The sequence below is a fragment of the Cucumis melo genome, chromosome 6 (genome assembly GCF_025177605.1).
Source record: "Cucumis melo cultivar AY chromosome 6, USDA_Cmelo_AY_1.0, whole genome shotgun sequence".
NCBI lineage: Eukaryota > Viridiplantae > Streptophyta > Magnoliopsida > Cucurbitales > Cucurbitaceae > Cucumis > Cucumis melo.
In genome coordinates, this window is record NC_066862.1 from 1,496,870 (window position 1) to 1,518,358 (window position 21,489).

The 21,489-nt window shown below is 34.7% G+C and overlaps 5 protein-coding genes and 2 non-coding genes across 10 annotated transcripts; 1 reads left to right on the forward strand and 6 right to left on the reverse strand.

Annotated features, from left to right (window-relative positions):
* Positions 1-75: 75 nt before the first annotated feature.
* Positions 76-1,781, reverse strand: LOC103483293 (LIM domain-containing protein PLIM2c-like). Of its 2 annotated transcripts, none has more exons than XM_051085901.1 (5): positions 1,354-1,781; positions 1,165-1,264; positions 1,027-1,055; positions 733-825; positions 76-615 (listed from the first exon to the last, which is right to left on the reverse strand). In XM_051085901.1, the coding sequence occupies exons 1-5, from the start codon at positions 1,486-1,488 to the stop codon at positions 343-345; spliced, it is 630 nt and encodes a 209-aa protein (XP_050941858.1). In that variant the 5' UTR covers positions 1,489-1,781; the 3' UTR covers positions 76-342. The 2 variants fall into 2 exon arrangements, with proteins under 2 accessions (XP_050941858.1, XP_008438078.1); XM_008439856.3 differs by having other exon boundaries at positions 733-822; positions 1,354-1,779.
* A 1,676-nt stretch (positions 1,782-3,457) lies between these two features.
* LOC103483294 (digalactosyldiacylglycerol synthase 2, chloroplastic) lies at positions 3,458-7,469 on the reverse strand. Of its 3 annotated transcripts, none has more exons than XM_051085902.1 (5): positions 7,282-7,469; positions 5,595-5,944; positions 5,175-5,441; positions 4,605-4,954; positions 3,458-4,235 (listed from the first exon to the last, which is right to left on the reverse strand). In XM_051085902.1, exons 2-5 carry the CDS (start codon positions 5,874-5,876, stop codon positions 3,725-3,727), a joined length of 1,410 nt encoding a protein of 469 aa, XP_050941859.1. In that variant the 5' UTR covers positions 5,877-5,944; positions 7,282-7,469; the 3' UTR covers positions 3,458-3,724. The 3 variants fall into 3 exon arrangements, with proteins under 3 accessions (XP_050941859.1, XP_008438080.1, XP_008438079.1); XM_008439858.3 differs by lacking the exon at positions 7,282-7,469 and adding an exon at positions 6,469-6,823; XM_008439857.3 differs by lacking the exon at positions 7,282-7,469 and adding an exon at positions 6,414-6,820.
* Positions 7,470-7,719: 250 nt separating this feature from the next.
* LOC127150105 (small nucleolar RNA SNORD18) lies at positions 7,720-7,797 on the reverse strand. Its single transcript, XR_007822122.1, has one exon. It is a non-coding gene; the product is annotated as a small nucleolar RNA SNORD18 (small nucleolar RNA).
* Positions 7,798-7,911: 114 nt separating this feature from the next.
* On the reverse strand, positions 7,912-7,993 carry LOC127150108 (small nucleolar RNA Z199). The gene has a single exon (XR_007822125.1). It is a non-coding gene; the product is annotated as a small nucleolar RNA Z199 (small nucleolar RNA).
* A 2,621-nt stretch (positions 7,994-10,614) lies between these two features.
* On the forward strand, positions 10,615-13,365 carry LOC103483296 (uncharacterized). The gene is made up of 3 exons (XM_008439859.3): positions 10,615-11,006; positions 11,465-11,611; positions 12,859-13,365. The coding sequence occupies exons 1-3, from the start codon at positions 10,743-10,745 to the stop codon at positions 13,000-13,002; spliced, it is 555 nt and encodes a 184-aa protein (XP_008438081.1). The 5' UTR covers positions 10,615-10,742; the 3' UTR covers positions 13,003-13,365.
* A 135-nt stretch (positions 13,366-13,500) lies between these two features.
* LOC103483298 (cell division protein FtsY homolog, chloroplastic) lies at positions 13,501-19,417 on the reverse strand. The gene is made up of 12 exons (XM_008439862.3): positions 18,805-19,417; positions 18,256-18,360; positions 17,869-17,942; positions 17,714-17,772; positions 17,362-17,399; positions 16,657-16,777; positions 16,474-16,542; positions 16,292-16,374; positions 15,471-15,539; positions 14,894-14,956; positions 14,677-14,803; positions 13,501-13,937 (listed from the first exon to the last, which is right to left on the reverse strand). The coding sequence occupies exons 1-11, from the start codon at positions 19,258-19,260 to the stop codon at positions 14,690-14,692; spliced, it is 1,251 nt and encodes a 416-aa protein (XP_008438084.1). The 5' UTR covers positions 19,261-19,417; the 3' UTR covers positions 13,501-13,937; positions 14,677-14,689.
* On the reverse strand, positions 19,286-19,834 carry LOC103483297 (BON1-associated protein 2-like). The gene has a single exon (XM_008439860.2). It carries the CDS (start codon positions 19,832-19,834, stop codon positions 19,286-19,288), a length of 549 nt encoding a protein of 182 aa, XP_008438082.1.
* Positions 19,835-21,489: the final 1,655 nt, after the last annotated feature.

A 21,489-nucleotide genomic window follows, 5' to 3' on the forward strand; every position in this document is an offset into this window, starting at 1 on the left:
TGAGAGAGAGAGGGAGAGAGAAAGAAAGAGAGTATTTTGGACAAAAAAGGGGATATTGTCTTTAGTGATTGGAAATGATAGCAATCTATGTGCTTTATTCCAGCTTCTCCTCTCACTGACAGAACAAACTATGATACATTGTTTTCTATGCTCTGATGGCATACAAATAATGCTTTGAATTTGCTTTAAAAAACGAAAAAGAAAATCACAAAATGGTAATGAAAACTTGTTACAAATGAATTTGAAAACAAAAGAGAGAGAGAAAGAGAGAGAGAGAGACAAAATTATAAGATAGCCAAGGATTCTCAAATTTATGGTAGATGGAATGCAGAAAAATCCATCTTAAGTTTGCTCTACTGCTTCATCGGCCTGCGGCTGAGCTTCGGTGGCGCCCTCTTCTTCCTCTGCTGGTTCGGGAGGCGGCGTGGTAGCTTTCTTGTTTGCTGCAGCTTCAAGAACATGGTTGTAGTTTCCTTTGATCATGAAGAGTTGAGCAAAATGATGCTTACAGTACAACACTCCATCAAGAGCAGCATATGAAGAGTGTGTTAAATGGCATCCACCATGAGCACATCTAAAGCAATTCTTATGGTAACATTCCCCCTCAAGAGTCACCTTTTTTTTTTAATTTAGGAACCAAAAGAACTTTTAATCAGTCAACAAATCTAGAAACATTCTACTTATATATATATATATAACTTTTGAGAAGAAAAAAAATGAAGAACTGTAGACCTTCTCCAACGGATAAACCGTTTTCGTGCAGGCTGCGCATTTGTCTTGAGTTCCAGAGAACATGGAGGACAGTTTGCTAGGAGCTCTTGACTGCTACACGTTTTGAAAGTTACAAAGTTATACGTCTAGTTATGAGTATATATTGTGAGACTACATCCCTAAACTATGTAAAAGAAAAATCTTATACGCTTTATGACATGTTTGTGAGTGATTTAAATACAAAATTTACAAAAAAAAAAGACTAAACATCAAACCGTGCTGACTGCATGGAAAATGAAAAGAATGAGAGCATACCAGATCATTTTGCTTCTCAGAAGGCTTGGCTGTTGCCATTTCAATAGAATGAAAATGAGAGAATGTTAGGAAGGCTTCTTTTTCCTTAAAAACAAAAGGTTGATTTGAAAAGAAGTATAATAACAAAAATATATTTACCATTTTGAAAATTCTTGCTAAAATTTCCAGATTCCTTGAAGAGTTGCTCAAAATGAGTCTTGCAATACAAGACACCATCCATCCATGAGTAGCTACTCATCTGTTATATGGATCGACTCGAGTTAAATTACCGATATCATAATGAACGACGTAGTAAGAACGAATGAAAGGGAAAGAAAGAAAACGTACCGAAAGAGTGCCTTTGCAGTGGCTACATTTGAAGCAGGATTTATGATAAGGATTCCCTTCAAGGGAAAGCAATTCAACCACATAAACAGTCTTATCACAAGCCTTGCATTTATCCAATGTTCCTGTGAATGACATCTTTATTCCTTCTCTGTTTTTTACGACAACAACGAACTCGAACCGAAAAACGGTAGCGTTCCGACAAACTGCAAGAAGGGTATAATTACAAAAGAACAACAAACTAACAAACAAATACAATTGTTTATCAAATGTGTCTGAGGATTAGATCTCAGACAAGATTATGAAAAAGGGATCGATAGAAATAGAGAATGGGAAGACTTTGGATTTGTGTTTACAAGAAAAGTAAATTTAAATACATCAGATTATGTTGGAATTAAGTGTTTTTTTTTTTCCTATCCAAATGAGGAAGAAACCTCAAATTTACTTGTTGGAGATGCTCCAATTTCGGATATTGTACTATGTTTTTTGAGGAAAACAAGGTGGTTTTTTCTTTGACCATTTCTAAAATAAATCAAATTTCTTTAAGAACCAACTATTTTTTCTTTTGTAATTTGCTTGGTTGGCAGTTATGTTAGTTGAATATGATATCCCTTTTTTGAGCACCATGTGAAAGTTGGGTTTTTTTTTATTGATTTTTAATGGTTATGATTAGATCTTTTTCAAATTGATTTAATTTGGATAATAATTTTTCTTAAGGATTGGTGGCTATAGAGAACAATGGATTTAGAACAGAACTCCCATCTAATGAAAGACTTGATTTGTTGAAGTTTGAATTCATTATTTCAAAAGAGGTAACCATTAAAAATGGAACTCTTAATTGGTGGCTATATGAAATCATTGGGACTCTTTTTTAGAATGTTTGGGGATTTTGTTGTATGGTTTTCTTCTACATCTTTGTGACTATATTCTCCAAGAGAATTCAAGTTGTTAGGTTTTACATGGAGTAAGAGTTACCGATAGGTTTATGCATTTTTTTAAAGAAAGAAAGTAAAGTCATGAGTGATACACTCGAATTATAAAATGACTATAGTGTAGTTGACACCTAGGAGGTATAATTAACGACAGAGGTAACCATATCTTTTCGAGATTAAGATGCTAGGTTTTACATGGATTAAGAGTTACCAATAGGCTTATGCATTTTTTAAAACGTTGATCCAATATGTTCTTTCAAGATGATGTCTCTTTGTATAATAATTTTCAGTCGGAATTTAATTTTGGATCAGATAACCATTTGGGTTCATTGACTCTAACAACATTTTAATATAAGGTGTCGTTTTGAATCTTATAAATATCATAATGTTTAGGGAACCCAAAGAATCACTATTTTGAAGACACATGTTAAGAATTTCGATGAAAAGACTTCATAGTTTTTATGGTATGATGAGTTTGAGGAGAACGTTGAAGATCCCACATCGAAGGATGAGAGACGTTACAATCTTGCTCAGGGCATAAGTAGCATGGAGATGATTGACAAACCTAAGAAATTTTTTTGTTTTCCAATGAACATCATGTTTAGATGTAAGGTCTGCATAAGATATTGTTAATTTGTTGCTGACACACTTTAGGGCAAAAAAATATGTTTATAAGCAAATTATGAATGTTACCCTTGATTTTTTAAAATACCCTTAGAAGTTTACACTTTGCTTTAAATACTCTATTTTTCTAATATTTACTCTAAACCCCATTAGGATATCGAATGGAAATGAGACTTGAAATTAATATGATAGTGATTTAAAAATATGTGACAATATCCCAACTATACTAAATCCTAACGAATTTCTTTCTTAGAAATAGTTTGGAACTTTTAGAAGGTAGAGGAATACTATATAACTCTCGGTTTCTACTTCTATAAATCTAGAAGACTAATTGATATTGAAACTGGGATTGAACATCGTACAAATCAGCCTTTGATCAACACCGACCACCTTCAATTTAGCTAACTTAGTTTTTTTTAGTCTATCATGTCCTCCTTAATTGAAACACGTGATGATATTTAAATAATGAGAATGAAATAAATAAAGATTCTTTTAAACAAACTATGAAATAAACATATCAATTATCCAAAAAGACAAAAAAAAAAATGAGGTACAAAAAAAATAGTTTGGTATTTAATGATATTTGGGTTGGTATTATATCAATATCTTCTACTCCTGAATTAGTCCTGAAGCCCTGATTACTTAGAGTCACTTGCAATCATTTCCTGTCCTGATGTCTCTAACTACAAATCTCAGCTTCAGAAATTAACAGAATGTGTAAGAACAAGGAGAGCAAATATGAACAATCTTTCGATTCTAACATTCCTTGGAAAGGTTTTGAAGGGGGAGGATCAGAACTGATGCATTTACTGCTTTAATCACTTTTTCGAACCTCTTCTGCTAGAAGGACTAGCTAATCCGAGCTCTTTGCATTGTTGTTCATCTGGATGCAGGCTCCCGGGGACGGCACCGAAAACTCTTCGAGAACCCTCAAATCCAAGAGTCATGTGATGTATATATGCTGACGCATCATCAAATTTTCTACCAAGTTGTAATGATAGAGATAGAAACTTCTTTGAACGAGTTTTTTGGGGTTTTCTTGCAAGAGGCTGGTCAAGTTCAGCAGCCTTTAGGAAACGTTCTGTTGCCGCTTCCCACGAGAGCTCGTGTCTTTGCGCATCTGTAAGCTGTTCCGGCTCTTCACTCAGTGCTTTGAAAATTGCCTTAACAAAGCCATCGCTGTTGTCATAGAGAATGCAGTTTGGGAATTGCTTGAAGAACTCATTGGAGGGATGATTAGCGCATACAACGAATTTTCCCATTGCTAACGCCTCAGCTGTGGTAGTGCAAACAACGTCTGTGGTGCTTGGATTCAGAAAGACTTTATAACTAAAAAAAAAAAAAGCTTAAAATCAGCCAGTGGACATATTGAAACAAAGAGAGGAAAAAAAGCTCAGATTCAACTTTCATTTGAGCCATTTTACAGCTCTAGGTAACTTGTTAGCCATGACTGATAGAACTTAGAGATTTAGGAAGTTGAATGAAGTGATTATTTCACATAGCTAGAGCAGTCATCACGATTTTAAACACAATCAACCATGGAATATGGGAAGTAATAAATGATTCTAAACAGACATGCATTACGGTAAAATTCGTTCATAAGATGCTGCAGTAGTGAATGCCTCCCTTGATCTTTTCATTTTGTTTTATTTCCTTTACAGCAATAGTAAAAATTCATAAGCTAGAAGAGGTTCATACTCGTGGAAGATAGGATCAGTGTGATCACGACCAGGATGAACTTTAACAGATAATTCCAAGTCTTGACTAGCTTTCTGAACTTCGTCAGCATCCTCTCCATTTCCAAATAAATCAACCTCAAGCTCAGCCAAGTCCTTTTGGTAATCGGTAAGAAGTTTAAGCAGTTCCCTGTACCCCTTGCTCCATATCATTTTACCAATATAATAGGCGCCTTTGCCAAAAACTTGCCCCCCATTTTTTTGCTGTTCTATTTTCTTCTTGCCTATCTCAAGGAATTTGGGATTGACTCCATGAACATTGCAGATAATGGACTTTGGATAATCCTGGGTTGCAGCAGATAACCTAATCACCTGAAAGCTTATACAAGAATTGATGAATAAGCCATCCACTTTATAATTAGGGTTTTTTCAAAAATAATAAAAAGAAAACAAACTATTTACAAAAAAAATAATTAAAAGACAAAACTCTACTACACTTTATGGAGTAAAAATATTTTTGACAATTTCCCTTATCATTATGAAAATAAATTGATTCCAATGAACAAATTGTAGTAACACATAGCACAAGTACCTTGTGGCAATAGATATGAACAACCCATCTATTTATATATTCAAGAAGAAAAGCTTCAACAGCCCCATTCTTCTCGCGCTTAACATATTCCAAGTAGTTGGTATGGATAATTCCTATGACCAATGTAAATTTATTTTTCCACCTCTTTCCATGATGATACCATGTTAAATGCTCAGGCTCCTCAAGGATAGCAATATCTGATTCGTCCTCGTGAATAATTTCTGAAATATCACCAACAGGGAGAATGCTCCTTTTATCCACAGCAAACTACAGAATTAAGTGAAATTTCAGTTGCCATAACTAGCGTAAGTATCATATCTAAGACAAGGATAGTAAATAAATCATCCTACACAAACAGACACGTGTAAGAAAGCATCATATCTAAGACAAGGGTTGTAATTAAAACATGCTACAGTTTACCTTCCCAGGATAAAATTGGAGGGTGAAATTAAATTTTGATCCTGTCCTTTCTTCTAGCCATTGCCGAATGTATTTCTCCTGTTGTGAGGGTAAGATGAAGGTTGTGTTGCTAGGATATACAAGTTCTTGATCCCTTAAAGATAACCAAGGAACCACCAGTGTGATCTTTCTATCCCCATCCATAGAAAGATAAGCAGCACGAAATAGAGGGTTTACTGCAGTTCCAGTCATCCATGGAAGACTGGCTGTGGTAAAAATTGCAATATGCTGCTTCCTATCCATCGAGTTCTCACATATAAACAGAAAATATGACCATCACCGCATTCTCTTTTCGAAATTTATCAACGAACCTGAGTCTCAATTAGAATAAACTAGGTTACAACCACAAGGAATATCCACACATTACAATTACAGGGGGGGAAGTTAAACAATTAACCAAATCAAATTTAACAAAAAAAAAAAATCAAGATTAACTTCCATTCAATGCTGTTTCACCAGTCATTATCAAATTAAAAAAAATTATACAATTGGCATTTAAAACTATGAGGTATCGTAACAATATAGCTTTATTTTCCAACAATTCAAACAATAGGTCGAGTTGAAAAACAGATAGCCCCATGCACAATCCAGTTCCATCTCCCAATTCGAATGTATTCCAAATATCACAAACCCATCATTCCTCAACCATGTGCATATTTTCTAAACATAGATCCCCCTTCTCCTTTCTACACGAAATTCCATACTTGCAGCCAAATGCACATTGAATACATAACAAGCTGTTTCATATACAATACAAAATTAGGTCATAGAGAAAAGTACCGGCGAGACGACCAAAGTTTGAGGATGAGCGACGTAAGTAGAAACGGAAATATACCATGAAACTAGAGAGCTCTTCAAAACGAGGAAGATGGGAATATGGGTTGTGGAGGTTGCAGAGTGAGAATGCTTTCGTGATGAAATGGAGAGAAGGATCGGAAAAAGAGGAAGCAGAGGCAGAGGCAAGGCAAGGAATCGAGGGAGAGGAGAGAGAGAGAGAGAACGAATCGAGAAGAGAGAAAAAATTGGAGCGAAAGAAAGACCATAGCTATTGGAGGTTTACTATTCAGCAAAAGGAAATAGAAAGAAAGAAAAAAAAAGACTTCAAACGACGTCGTTCATGTCGAGTTGTTCCTTCCGCCTGTGAGCTGTTTGGAGTTCATATTATAAAAATTCTATTTTGTTTAAGAAACCATTTTCTTCCATATTTGAAAGTTTGTTTAATTTCATTTTTTATTGAAATTGATTGAATGAACAAAAAATAATTTTTCAAACTTTATTACAAACTAAAATTAGATTATTTTAATATGAGATAGTATTCGTGTGTAAACTTTGCCCCAATATGGTATGGTCTCATACATTAAAATTTTTGGTTGGCCAAATCAGATAGTCCATCGTATATTTATATACCAAACTATACGTAACTTTTGGTACACTTATATTTATCATTTGTATAGACTTTCATTTATTTCTTGAATCTCACGAAATTATAATTTATTTCTCCAATTTTGCACAAAATGGATTAGGTCAACATTTTATATAATCATTCCATCAGATATTAAAAATTATAATTGATTAACATTTTATAATGGATCTCTAAATCAACTTCTTCGTCGTTTAAATTATATTTGATTAGCTTATGACTAAGTACCTTCTTGGTCATAAAAGGAATATGCTTGGAATATTCCATTATTCTCTTACGAAGAATGTGTTTCGATCCCTGCTATTTTAATTTTGGTGTAAATCCACAATTCATGTTCTTCCCCTGGTCTTAATGAAGAGGAAAACAATAAACCCCAATTACATAAAATAGTTCAGAAATCAAATTAATTCGAATCCTCGTTTGAATGTGAATTAGAAGGGTTTAATAAAATCATTCAAATCAGCTTTGATGATGCCCTAAAAATGAACAGTAAACGATTTTCATATTTCGTGAAAGAATCATAGAAGTTTTATGTTTTTGAAGTGAAGCAAGTTGCTGGAAAACTCGTATTTGAATTTTGAGTTGCTGAAAAATAATTCTTACAGTGAAGCACGAATTGAAAACACGAATATTTTGAAAACGCATTAGATAGTGATTAAGAATGGAGAGATCAGAGTGTGCTAATATGGAAGTTTCAGTCACGGTTAATTCAGAAACACGGACCAATGTTGCTCATCATATCTCAACCAAACTTCAAGAAGTTCGAAGAAAATCACAAACTAAAGTTAAAAGAAAAGAGAAGGATTGGAAGAAAAACGTGTGACAATGCATTTGTAAGAACTTGCGGGACAAAACGAGAAGCATCAGAGACTTAAATACCAAAGTAATCACGAAATATATCGATCATTTTGTTGCAGTTAATTTCCTCATCCTCTGCATCACATTCTTTATCCCGCTACAAATAAACAATGAAATTGAAAATAATAATTACAAAAAACGATGAATGATCTGACCACCGGCGGCGGTACATCGATGATGAGAATGAAGCAAGATGAACAGAGAGAGAGAGAGAGACTGTCGAATGAATATATGAAGGCTTCTTGAGGTTTAAAGCGGTATTTATAGGATTCTACGAGTAAACCCTAGAAATTTGTTGCGTTTTGTATGGGCCTTTTGCTTGGGCCCATTCCTTCTCTTTTCCACGGCTTTAACCTCATCATAAGATTATATGGGCCTAGCCCAATAAATAAAATATTATAAGTATTTTTTAATTGAATTGTTTAAATTACAAGTTAATATTTTTAAATTTTAAATTGAATCGTCAAAAATAACAAAATAAGTAAAAATATTTACACTTTAAGTTTAATAATTTTTATAAATTATCAAAAAAATAGTAAATTTGACAAAGTAATAAATTGTCTATTCTGATTTTTTTTATTTTTTAAAATATCTAAATATATGTTGTTTTTTTAGTGATTTTTTCGAAAAAATACCTTTTTAATATGTGTTTTTTCAGGTTATCGAATATTCACTATTATTATATGTAGGATGAGAGAACTAAACCCCATCCCTCAAAGTTTATAGTTTAGGTTTATGTTAAATATGTTTGGTTTATATCGGATGTCAATAGTAAATCCTAAGATTTTAAGTTTGTGTTGATTAAATTCATGAAATTATGTATACGATGATTTATTAAATATGGTTTTATTTTTGTGTAAATTTAACTTATTCGAGTATTTTTAAAAGGATTGGATGTCTACTAAATATAGTATTGAAAACGAAAAAAGCTTCACGAATCATGATTAAATAGATTTTGATACACAATCTTGGGCATAGTATGCTCTAAGATGCTCAGATGAAAGAATTATGTCTTTAATTCATTCAACATTGAACATACAATGCACCAAGTTGGCTCGAGATGAAAGATACAAGTGTAGATCACACGATCCTATACTTCATTTTAAATGATGATTTTCAAATTTAAACAACCGTGTAGATTATAATACACGATCTTTAACTCTAATAGTTGCATCGAGATGCCCTAGGATAAAGAATTTTGTCTTTAATTTATTAAATCTCGAGTATACAAGGTCTCGAGATATTCACGGATGAAAGAATTTTTCCTTTAGTTATTGGATCTCAAACTTTAGGGACACCGAGACAGTTCGAGACGAAAGAATTCTGTCTTTATTTTATTTGATATCCCGAACTTAGAGGGACGCCTGCCTCATTAGCGGACTCGTGAGAAGTTGAGGACTCAGAATAGAGAAGTAGCTCTAGGAGAAAGGAATTCCAGGTCCTATGGTCGCTATCACTCATATGGATCCGAACTAAAAAGGAGTGGGAGAAGACTCCCTATCCTTGCCTTCCTCCTCAGCTTCTACACCAGATGGCGGATGGTCCTACTTCCATAGAGCATTCCTTCGGCCTAAGTGGGGGGGGGGGGGGGGGGGCTTCCTTCCCTCCACCAAGGGTTCTTCTTCCTTCTTTTTTCAGCCTTTACCGCTACGTGGGCGCCGATGCATGCGTGGGGACGGCCTCTTTATGGGCTTCTGCCGATGGCTTGGGTCGATCCTCTTGTCGTGGAGTTGAGTTTGCACGTGAAGATAAGACAGCCGGCTCGTCCTCAGGACGTAGAAGGATAGGAGGATAGGTTCCCCACGAAGCGGCCACGGGGCGGTAGGTTCTGTGGAGTATCTTTATCTTACCTTTTTAGGCTTTGTAGGTTCAGATAAGATATAAGGAAGAATATCGGGCGAAGGCAAAGATATAATAAGATAAGAGTCCTCTCGTCTGATTCCTTTTCTCTTTTCTTCGGTAGGCTCCCTCTCGTCTGACCTTGATTCTCTCTCATTCTTTTCTTCTTTTTCTTATCTTTAATTAATTAATATGGATTTCTTTCGTTGCACTCCTAAGCTTTGAATTTTGAAGCATTTTTCAATATTTTAGTAAGCGTCTTGTTTCGGAAAATAGATAGATAGATAGGAAAAAGGAGAAGAGAGATCTCTTCGACGCTACCGCCGGCCAAAAAGGGAAAGATTCCATTTATTGGAATTTCTAATTTCAGCATTCCTTGACTTGAAAGATTCCTTGACTTGCTAGAGAAAAAACTCTAGAAGATGTTTTGAGAAACTAGGAGAAATCCAAAAGGGCAAGCAAGAAAAGAAGTTGTGCTCAGGAGTTCAGGAGGAAAAGAACCAAGGTGATGAAGATGAGAAGATATATCCTTATTACCCTCTCCAAAAGCGAGACAGGAGAAAGAAATAACATACAGCCCGAAGAGATAAGCTCTCGAATACACTATCCTCGCTCTCGTAGATCATTGAAGAAGGATTCTCTTATGGGAAGAGTCTACACCCTCTTCCATGTGTGCGAGAGAGCTCGAGGAGCTACTTCCACGCTCAAAACTACCCGATAGCCAATAAAGATATCAATCTATTAGGACGACTTTTTCAGACCTTTTGGTACTCATCCAGTAGTTGAGAAACTTGTGTTTGAGACCTAGATTCCCCTTCTTGACTATATATAGTATTAGCTTCTATAATACATTATTTATATTATAAAAACACAGAAAACGATGAAAACTCATTTTTGTAGCATTTGACCTAAAGGAAAAAGCCATTATCCGCTATTAAAATTTCGTACGAAAATCGGGTGGCAACGTAGAAGGCAGTTGAGAGGACACACCAATGGCCAAATCTTCATCTTCTTCTTCTTCTTCGGAAATCCCTTCGTTGATCTTCCAATCGCCGACGATTCAGATAAAGGGTATTTCTGAAGAAGACTTACGCGAAACTATTCAAATGTTCAATGGATTGACCGGCTCCGGCCAAATTCCGGACGATTGCGACACCAAGGCCTTCTATTCCCACATCACTCGCGGTCATCTCCGCCAGCTCCGCCGCGAACGAGGCCGTCTCACCTACCTCCTTTGCGTCAAACCTGCTGTATCGGTAATTTCTTAATTCCCCTTCCAAATCTGTTCTCTGATCTGAACCGAAACAATGTCTTATGGAGCTTCCGCTGTCTATGAGAACCTTGAAAATTCCACCATTCATCATTATTTGTTTGCCTATAAACCGTGGTTTCTGATGTGAATCGAAATGATATAATTGGGAACTTGAAAATTCGCTATTCCTCATTGTAGTGATCTGTTTGGTTGCGGAGATAATGTGGTTACTGATTTGAATGTAAACAGTATCTATGGAAACTTGAAAACTAAGTATTTATCCTTATAGCTAAGTATTCATCCTTATAGCTAAGTATTCATCCTTATTTTAGTCTGTTTGATTGCTGAGAAAACGTGGTTTTTCAAATTCTCATCATCTGCATCTATCACTTTCCAGTATCTTGTATCAATCAATATTACTTACATTCACATTAAAGAAAGATATATGTTGTGAAATTTCAGAATATTTATGGGTATTTACATGGAGGATTTGTTGCTGCGGCTGCTGAGTTCTTATCAATAGCTTGTGCCAGAACTGTTGTGGGCGAGGATAAGAAATTATTTATTGGGGAACTGAGCATTTCTTATCTCTCTGGTGCTCCGGAAAATGTGAGTGAATTTTAAGTTACTGTTTGCCTCATCGTGTTTTTAAGTTGGGGCCTGTCAAGTAGGATAGTTAAGCTGACAAAATTGTCTACCAAATTGACCAAAACTGAATCAAAACTCGAACTAAAAGAAACCAACAGAACTGGCCACAACGAAATGAACTAGTAGAACCAACAACATCCGAGTAGACAAAGTACGCCACTTGAAATTGAATGAACCCAATTGGTTTGGCTTTCCAGTTTAGAAAGCTAAAAAGTTTATAGTAGCAACCGAATGTTTAGATGTCTCAGACGTTAGCGTCCTGAGATTGTTTTCAAGGGCACTGCATTCTCAAACTTGTGTGTACTTAACCGTATATGGGCTGGAATGTTGCATAAATCTATCAGTGGCAATGTTTTATGAATTGGGATAGCATCAAGTATGCTTTATGTTGCATAACAAATGGGACTGAGTTAGGTTGAGCATTCTAGGTCGGATACGTAGTAGTTCGGTACAATGAGAATAAGAAGAAACTTATCTTAACAGTAATGATTGAAATTATACAAAACCGACGCTTGAATTCAAGTAGGTTGTGTGACCAAGCCACTCATCCATCATTGATTGCATCAAGTCTTCAATTCACACATCGGTAAAGATGGTATAGCATTCGGGAGATGGTGAGCACGAACAGATGTTTTATGATCCGGTCTGTGTGTGTGTGCACGCGCACGACACCAAAGAAGAAAAAAAAAGAACCCATTGATTTCTTTATGTGGGTGGGTTCAATACTTATTGATGAGATATCTCAGTTTTACATACATTTTTGTTCGATTATTTATCTTCTCATCCTACATTAGAAAAATCAGATTTCGTTACTTTCCATGGAAGATACAAATCTCAAGGCAAAAATAGAGCCAAGAGATAAATATTGTTGTATTTCTCTCTTTAAAGTTATGTAGCTATCATTAGCTATATATGCAAGGAAAAGGAAACCCTAAAATTAGGAAGAGGAGAAATCGCAATCATTGAGAAGGTGAGATAAGATGCCCTTAATTCTATTGAGAGATGAATAGCAGAAACAATTTTCAAAAATATAGAACAAAATTTTTAATTTCTTGTTGACCGTCCTTCATTGCAAAGCTGTGAATTGATTTAATTCCTTCCCAACTAACTCCCTGTGTCGATTGTTTTCGAGTAGAAACTCCGTGTTTATTATTAATTCAATTTTCAGACTTTATTTGTAAGTTGATCATAAAAATTTGTTGCTGCAGGCAGAGGTTGTAGTAGATGCTTCTGTTTTGAGGAGTGGAAGAAGTTTGAGTGTGGTGGAAGTAGAGTTCAAACTTCAAAAGACAGGAAAGTTGGTGTACACAGCTCGTTCTACCCTTTATAACATGCCAATGGCAAAGCTATAGAAATCCTTGGCTCTAGCTAAGATCAAAATTTATTAGCAACCTAAGTAAACCCCAATATTCTGAGTTTTTGTTCGAGTCGAATAATCGTATGTTGGAAAGAGTAGGAAAATGTATGGATTACACACTTGATTGTCCTTGTATAATATATATATATATATATATATATATATATATATATATATATATATGCAAATTATAGAAAATAGTTCAGTTTCTTGCTTCAATATTGGATTGTCACGTAAATTATACGTGACAATATTGCTTCAATATGCAAATTATACACTTAGATTGTTTTCCCTAAAGTGGAAGTACTATCCATGTTGTTAATTTGTTAACTTAAAATTGTCGATCTCTATTGAAATATACGATGATGCAACGTAGTATATGCTTCTATCTGTTTTATTTAGAGATGAAAATCTTAAAATTTTTCAATTACACCTTGAACTCTACCATGTGTTTGAATCATATATACTTTGAATGTGCCAAATAGAAACCATATTAAAAAGTGAGTATCTGCACATGAAAATCATTGATAAGTTGCTTAAAAGGTAGATGAAAATTACAAAATTACAACACAATACATTGTAAATTTTGGTATTTAGAATAACTTAGACCTAAGCAAATTGAGTGTGTTTAACCAACTTAACATAACATGTGTTGGCTTCAGAAGAGATCAAACTTCAAAAGCAGGAAAGGAATGTCAGAGCACCTTCGATGACGGGCACGCCAACTGACATCAATGACTAATTCAAAATTGCTCCCTCAACTCTCAAAATATATGAAATAATTCTTCTCCTTTGCCTGAGCATTTCTTTAGATTGAACAATCGTTTTGATGATCCATGCACTTTTCAGGGCATTCTTCATTTCCACTTCCTCATCAAAATCCATAAACTTCTCTTACTTCAATTTCAAACTAATATCAATGTTTCCACCCTATCAGATTGTTTGGGTACAAAAAAGAGTTAAAATGTGAATAACTCTGACAATGAATCAAAATATTTACAAAATGTATCTACAATGGACCATGATAGAAAGATAGACTATATTATCTGTGCCTGTCTTTCTAAATTAGTTTACTAAAAAAAGAAAGAAAGAAAATATTACGTTTCTTCAAAACCTTATCTTGTTTATGCATGGTTCTAGAGTGTACAAGTCGGTTGGGTCATCGATGCTAAGGACATGTTTGAGAGTGATTATGAAATAGCTAAAATCACTTATAATCACTCCAAAACATGATTGTACTTTTGAAGGTGTAAGATTAAATACTAAATTAATTTTGAGTGATTAAATATGTTTTTCGAAGTAATTTTAAATATATATATAAAAAAAAGGATTTTTATGATTTCAAAATCGAGTTATTTATATTACATATATCTACAAAACTGAAATAATATCAATTTCATAATTTAGCCCGTGGTAAAAGTGTCTTCCAGTCCCCTCTAGACTGAGGTTCAAATCCTACTTTTTTTTCTATATTGTTTTTACTAATCTATAAGATTTTTGGATCCGTCATTGCTCTCAAACAATCACCGAACCAAAAATAAATGATGGTGAGTAGAACAGAGTTCTAAACAAACCGAGTTCAATGATTAATGACGAGGAATGCTAGCAAATTACGAGATAATGGTGACGGGGAGATACTGATGATAGTGATAGTGATAGTGATACTGACCATATTGCACAAATCATGAAAATATGGCATCAACAAAGGCCTCTGGATCAAAAGGTTGAAGATCTTCTAACCCTTCACCAACGCCAACAAACTTTACAGGAATTCCAAGCTCGTCCACCACACTGACCTGAGAAATAATGATTGTATCATCAGAAATAGTACTACACGTAAGTTGTCGTTCGAAGAAGTTGTAAAGCCTAAGAGTTTTAAGACATACCACACAACCACCTCTTGCAGAACCATCTAGTTTCGTCAAAATTAAACCAGTGATTCCAACTACCTGTTACACAAAGCCAACAAGCTTGTTAATTGACAAATTCTTGGTGATTAAAAGCAGCTTGCAACAAACATTCATGCTTCTTCTCATCAGATTTAAATTAAGAAGGAATTCCATATATACAACCAAAAAAATCCCATTAGCTATTATGTTTTACAAAAGACTGAAACAACCAGAATATGATACATTAATATAATAATCCAAATGCATGATTTGTACCCAACAGATGATGCTAAATTTAACATTTGGAGAAATCGTGAATATTATGGATATATTAGAATTGTTGAGAAGGAAATATTAATAATTAGCTAAGGAGATTGTTACGGTTTTTATTCTACATAGGTTGTGGTAGCAACGTAGGATGATTTTAGTTGGATTTTCTATTGTGGATCTCGAAAGGGTATGTTATATTGCAGTTGCTCATTACACCTAACTAAGAACAATTTGCAACATGCCTCGGAAACGATCCATTGTGCAAGAATTTTGATTGTAGAAGGGAAAGGAAGGTAAACGTTACATCATTGAACTCCCTTGCTTGTGGCAGCATATTCAAACCAGTCGTCCCATCTAATACCTGCAAGATCTCCTGTAATTGTAATGGAACTCTTAATCAGTATAACATATTACAAGTAGTAGCACACGATGGCTAAGAATTTCATAATGATATGACATCCAACTTGCACAGAATCATTCGTAGCTGCTCAACCATAAATTTCATAGGAGGCAGTGTAGAAGAAGAAATCTCATGGACGAGGTCGCGTTCACCACAGGCCCATGCTTAATTATGATGAATATAAATTGAATGCTTGTGTGATGCAAGTGTGAGGTGAAAATTCCTACATCAAAAATTTCAGATAAACCCTTTGCAGTTGCACTCATTGAAATCTTGGCAAGAGTCTCTACATGTTTTATAAATAAAATAACCAGAAAGAGGCTATATGTTTTCTAATGTAAAACATAAATGATAGGGAAGCAAGGTTGTGATCTAAATTGTAATTTACACCAAGAGAGAGCGATATAAGCAAGAATGTAAGATGATAAAAAGAAATAATCAAAAGCGGTGGCTTTATCCTCAACGATACGATCATTGTGATGAAGCCAGATAAGCCCAAGGAAAACTTTGATGAAAGCAAGAGCCTATACGTTATACATAATAATACTTTATTACTTAGTCAAGACTTCAGAATTTAACTTACTATTGGGTAGCAACGCACTATGATATTGAAGGTAAATTGAGTGGTTTAGACAGCTATAATAATGTAAATGCCTGAACATGCTTTCAAATCTAGAGCAATTCAACAAGGTTAGAGGACTGAAATAATAGTGCTTAGTCCTTACATTAGGTGCCCCTGGAATAACTTTGGCCACAGCTTTCTTACATGCTATTAACTCTTCCATCAAGCTATAATTTGTATGTAGACCTATGAGAAGAAAGAAAAACAATTCCAGATTTCAGTCTAATAAGAAGACACAAGAAAGGAGGCCAACAGTAAGAAACAGTAGTAAACAACATGACTTACGTCCAGATGTATCGCATAAAACAATGTCGAAACCACCTTCCTTTCCTCTCTTTACAGCCTGTGATAGAACTATCAGAAAAACACTTTAAGATGATACGTTAGCATCTACGACGATAAATGATATGAACTTCCAAAAAAATTACAACGTCAAGAAAAAGACAAAGCACTATAATTACTGCATACCTGATGACGCTTTGGCATTCTCTCTTTCAGCAACAACAATCTCACATCCAGTTCTATCTGCCCAGATTTCCAACTGATCACTAGCGGCTGCTCTAAATGTATCACCCGCTGCCATTAATATCTACCACAAAAAATTGAAAATTGTTATATTTCCATCTTGTAACATCTTTTTTTTTTTAATAAGGGACAAACTTTCATTTAGAATATAGGAGAATAATAAAGAGATGCCACACAGCAAACGAGGCCACTGTATGGATGGATGGCTAGCTGGTCTACCATTCTCTATGAAAGTTGGTTTTTATATTTTTAAAAAAAGAAAAAATAAAATGAACACTAGAGACGCAAGGAAATTTCAAATTACAGGCTAAATTCTTCGTAAAAAAGATTAATAAAAAGGAGAAGAAAGAAGAAAAAGAACTAAGTTCCATAATGCTGCAATGCATCATATTCTGTAATACAAGATGAGTCTTTCACAGACAAATCCACTCTCCTCTCTCTCTAAGCCATTAAAATTACAATATAGGGCCTCAAAACAAGTTTCTCTCTCGGGTCATATAACTAAAACGTCATTTTCTAACAAATACTACTGTATATAGAGCTACCTCTCTTTCACAAGTATAGAACTGATCTAAACAAAAATAATGTTGATAAATGCCATCTGAAGTAACATCAATTCAACAAGAATAGAAAGAAGTATCATCTCACTTTGGCCCCCTCGTTTTTCAATCTAAAAGCCAGCTTTCCTGCAACATGGAGTTGTAAAGATATTATTTGGTAGTTTGAGTAATAACAGTGCAAATAAGTATAATCCGATTGAGCAAATGGACAGAGATGTAGATAGTTTGTAACATAGAATATTTAACAACTTTTTAAAAGGAAAAAAACTATGTTCGAGACACATCTACGTCAAAGTAAATAGTCATCTGCCGTTTTCGAAACAAGATCGGTGATTACATCAAAGAGCACCAATTACTGACTAAAAAAGATAAGCTATGTCGAGTAAAAGGGTGCTTCGTTTTGCACCAAGAAAATGAACCATGTTAACTCTAGGTCTTACCAAGGGATGTTGTCTTTCCACCCCCGTTAACACCAACTATCATAATCACAGCTGGTTTGCTGACGACATATTAAGAATAGAATCAGAATTAGTGCTTGAAATGGCATGTTTAGTTTGATAGATTGCACAAACAAGAAACCATAAAGAAAACACACCGGAATCCAAGTTGAAGGTCATTTTTGCTCCCCTTCCCTTTCAACAACTCCAAGACATTCTTCTTTAACGCTTCCTAGGATCATTTTGATCAATGTATAACAAGTTTGATCGAGCACAACAGATTGTTTGGAAATGGAAATATCAAATTGAAAACCAGTGGAATCTAAAACAATTCTTTCATCAAATTGTCCATCCACAACCAAACTGCCCCTTTAGTGCAAAATTCCATGATTCAAAAATCAAAGCAGTACATAAAATTGTTCCGACTAAAACCTATATGAATATAAAATCTTTGTATGTGAAATTTCTCCATAGTGGAAAGAAAGGTAAATTTAGTGCCCCACTAGTGCTTGATTTAACGGTAAACCTACAGATGAACTCATTACCTTTATTTCACTACCCGATTTAAGCTTCCCGGCCAATATGTCATCACGCAAGCTGTCCACGATCTTAATTGTGATCCTTGGCCCAAAATCAGAAACCAATAATGCCTACAAAATTTCAACAAGACTATTAACTATAGATTTTAATTTGCCTCACGTATAATTTTACGAAAGTGTCCAGTCTCCAAAAATAGAAGGACTACTACTTACATCAATGAACAAGGGCATAACCAAATTACAAAACAATACAAATTTCAGTAATAAGAGAGTATAGGATTTAAACTCATTCTAGGAAATAAAGACCAGAGAAAAGTTTAAAAGAAGAGATAAACGTACACCAAAACAGAATTACATTTCCATTGAATCCACATTCTGGAAAACAAAACTTAAGAGAATAGTAGATAAGTGCTGAAAAATTCGTACACCAAAACAGAATTACATTTCCATTGAATCCAATTCATGAACAGAACTGTTTTCCTTTTTCAGGAAATGCTTCATTGATTGAGACGAAGATAAGCAAAAGAGACTACAGAAAAGGAACAGAAGACAAACCTCTTCGAGTTCTTCGAGAACTCTATCGGTTTCCGCGAGGTTCCAATACAGAAGTAGCTCATCGATAACAGCAAGGTTGTCTCGGGTTTTTGAGAAGCCCGAGAAGATCTTCTCCACATCACTTTTGGCCTTCTCCTTCAGCAGCCTGCCAAGCCGAGTGAAGAATCCCGTCTGACCGGCAGAGCATCTGAAACGAGAACCATCCCCGTGGATTCGCCGGAAAGGAGTTGTTGGCCGAAGCGAAGGAACAATTAAGCTTCGGGGTGAAGGATTTGAGAGAAAGGATAGTTGAGAGAGTGAGGCCGCGGCCATAACTTTTTTCCAGCTCCGAGAACGGAAACGCCAGATGGATAAACTACTCCTAGAAACGCAATAGACGACGACGTTTTGATTGGTTAATCGTATTCCTTCGAAACGTCGTCGTTTTTCTTTAGAAATAGGTCCAAATCCATTCATTAGGCTCAAATCATCGGAAAGTCCATCAAGATTTGTAAGAGTAAGAACTCCAAATAGGAACTCCGATCACTACGCCGCCGCTACTCCGGCAGAGTGCCGCCGTCTCCGCCACTGGAACTCTAACCGTTGCTCTTGAAGTGATCGCCGGTTCCGAGTCCGATTCCAGTTCCTTAACTCTCACTGAAATGTTAACGATTCCATTTCGTTCACCATTTCCATCTCTCAATCTATAACTCAGTAAATGTAAATAACTTTCCGGCCTATACCGTCCGAGAAAATCCGACACCGGAACGTTCGCAGTTCCGACGATCCTATTCCTCGAATTAGAACCACAATGCACCTCGATCGTCAAGAACACTGTATCCACCGGAATCTCCAACGCCATTTTCTCATTCCAGAACGGATAACTGCCGCCTCGTTCGTCAATTTCTGTACTTCCACCGCCGCCGCCAAAGCTCTGGCGAGCGAACTTGACGGTCACGAATGTCTTCCTACTCACAGGTTTCCGATCGATTCGCAAATCCTCCCCTGAGACGACGGTGATTTCAATACTCCGAAACGACGTCGTCGCCATAGACTGGAAACCGATCGGGAAAAGAAAGTTGAAGGAGTGAAGTTATAAAGTGAGCGAAACTAAGCAACTGAAGAGTGGAAAGTGATCAGAACAAACATTCTGTTTGCCGGATAGAGATTGGAGGAAGTTTATAGGCGATTTCCGATTGGAAATTTTGGAGGAAAAAACGATTCGACGTCAGAACGATGACGCTTAAAGGGGTGACGGACTTTTTTTATTCTTTTCATGAGAGAAGAAATTGTGAATAGTGGTTTTAATATTATAACTTTGGAAGAATGAATATAGTTTTATTTTATAATTAAAGTTAAAAGTATTTAATAATTATTATTTTATGTCTTTTATTTCCCTCTTCTTTCAAAATTCTTCTAAAAATGAATATAAATTTTGGAAAAGAGAGAATATGTTTAGAAAAACCAAATTGGTTCCACCCTATGTGCAAAGTGCAACCAAACTAATACAAATCTATCATCTAATATATATTTTTTCAAATAATATTGTTTTCCAAAATTGAGTACTAGTTTGGTCGATTAATTAGATGGATCGGTTTAATTGTTCAAAATTTCTTTTAAAATTTACCAATTTCAATTTTTTCTAAATTCACATCTACCAACATATCTTCTTCTTTAAATTTTTGTTTGGTTCGGGTTTTTTTGTCTATAATGTTTATCTCTAATTATACCTAAATACTTCGAAACAATTTCTTAAAAAAAATGAAAATATTAAATCAACTCACTATTGTATAATTTGTAAATCAAAATCGAAGTGAAAAAAAAAATTGTATATCGACTTCTAAAAAATATAATTTGGGTAATAAATAATACAACAATTCTTAAATTCAAATTTTTTATCCTTTTTTTCAATAAATCTTTAATTTAAATTTAGCCTTCTAGATTAGTTTTTCTCTATATCGAAATTAATTGACGATAATAATGATTTTCGTCTCTAATATATTTTTACAATTTAGATACGGGACGATGTTCATAAAGACTAGCTTTTTTTCTCCAATAAGGATCTAATCGTAAAATTTATAAAAAATATAAAAGCTAAAATAAGACAATTAATGTACCTCGGCCAAAAAAGTAATGTTCTATTGATATTTATTATTATTCTATAAAGAAAATTAAAATATATTTTTTACGAGTCAATCTAAAATATATATCCTATTATTAATAATAAAAAAAAGAACTTTTTTACTTTAGTAATCGGTAAAACAACTAATAAATCATGTTTCCTCCTAACAAACCCAAGCAAATACATGTATTAATAAATCGAGATAATATTGACTTTATTTTAGACATGCCCAAATGTCGCAACTTTTACTTTATAAAGCATTAACAACTTTAGTAAACTAAGAATTTTACAATGAATTTAAATACAAATATTGAATAACTATATTATATTGAAGAAAAAGGATTATTGAGTGTCATTGACTTGATTTTAAAGTTGTAGTGGCAAGAAAACACATGGGGCAACAAGTCAAGATATCAAAGCCAAAAGAATTTTGTATACTAGCTTTTGGATTGTACCAAGCCAAGTCAACAAAAATGTCCACCAAATAGAAAAAATTGATTGTTTTGATTTTGATTTGGTCATACCTGTGATGTTGCTGCGATGTTTTGTTACTCTGACCTAATCAACAAAGATAACACATATTA

Coding starts and splice junctions, on each gene's coding strand:
- LOC103483293 (XM_051085901.1), bottom strand. CDS start 1,488: ATGTCATTCACAGGAACATTGGATAAATGCAAGGCTTGTGATAAGACT. Junction 1,056..1,164: donor TAGCAAGAATTTTCAAAATG/GTAAATATATTT, acceptor AAATGGCAACAG/CCAAGCCTTCTGAGAAGCAA. Junction 616..732: donor CGGTTTATCCGTTGGAGAAG/GTCTACAGTTCT, acceptor TAAAAAAAAAAG/GTGACTCTTGAGGGGGAATG.
- LOC103483294 (XM_051085902.1), bottom strand. CDS start 5,876: ATGGATAGGAAGCAGCATATTGCAATTTTTACCACAGCCAGTCTTCCA. Junction 5,442..5,594: donor TCCAATTTTATCCTGGGAAG/GTAAACTGTAGC, acceptor TTAATTCTGTAG/TTTGCTGTGGATAAAAGGAG. Junction 4,955..5,174: donor TTCATATCTATTGCCACAAG/GTACTTGTGCTA, acceptor ATAAGCTTTCAG/GTGATTAGGTTATCTGCTGC.
- LOC103483296 (XM_008439859.3), top strand. CDS start 10,743: ATGGCCAAATCTTCATCTTCTTCTTCTTCTTCGGAAATCCCTTCGTTG. Junction 11,007..11,464: donor GCGTCAAACCTGCTGTATCG/GTAATTTCTTAA, acceptor GTGAAATTTCAG/AATATTTATGGGTATTTACA. Junction 11,612..12,858: donor TCTCTGGTGCTCCGGAAAAT/GTGAGTGAATTT, acceptor TTGTTGCTGCAG/GCAGAGGTTGTAGTAGATGC.
- LOC103483298 (XM_008439862.3), bottom strand. CDS start 19,260: ATGAATGGATTTGGACCTATTTCTAAAGAAAAACGACGACGTTTCGAA. Junction 16,778..17,361: donor TGAAAAACGAGGGGGCCAAA/GTGAGATGATAC, acceptor TTTTTGTGGTAG/ATATTAATGGCAGCGGGTGA. Junction 14,804..14,893: donor CTGCAAGAGGTGGTTGTGTG/GTATGTCTTAAA, acceptor ATTATTTCTCAG/GTCAGTGTGGTGGACGAGCT.
- LOC103483297 (XM_008439860.2), bottom strand. CDS start 19,834: ATGGCGACGACGTCGTTTCGGAGTATTGAAATCACCGTCGTCTCAGGG.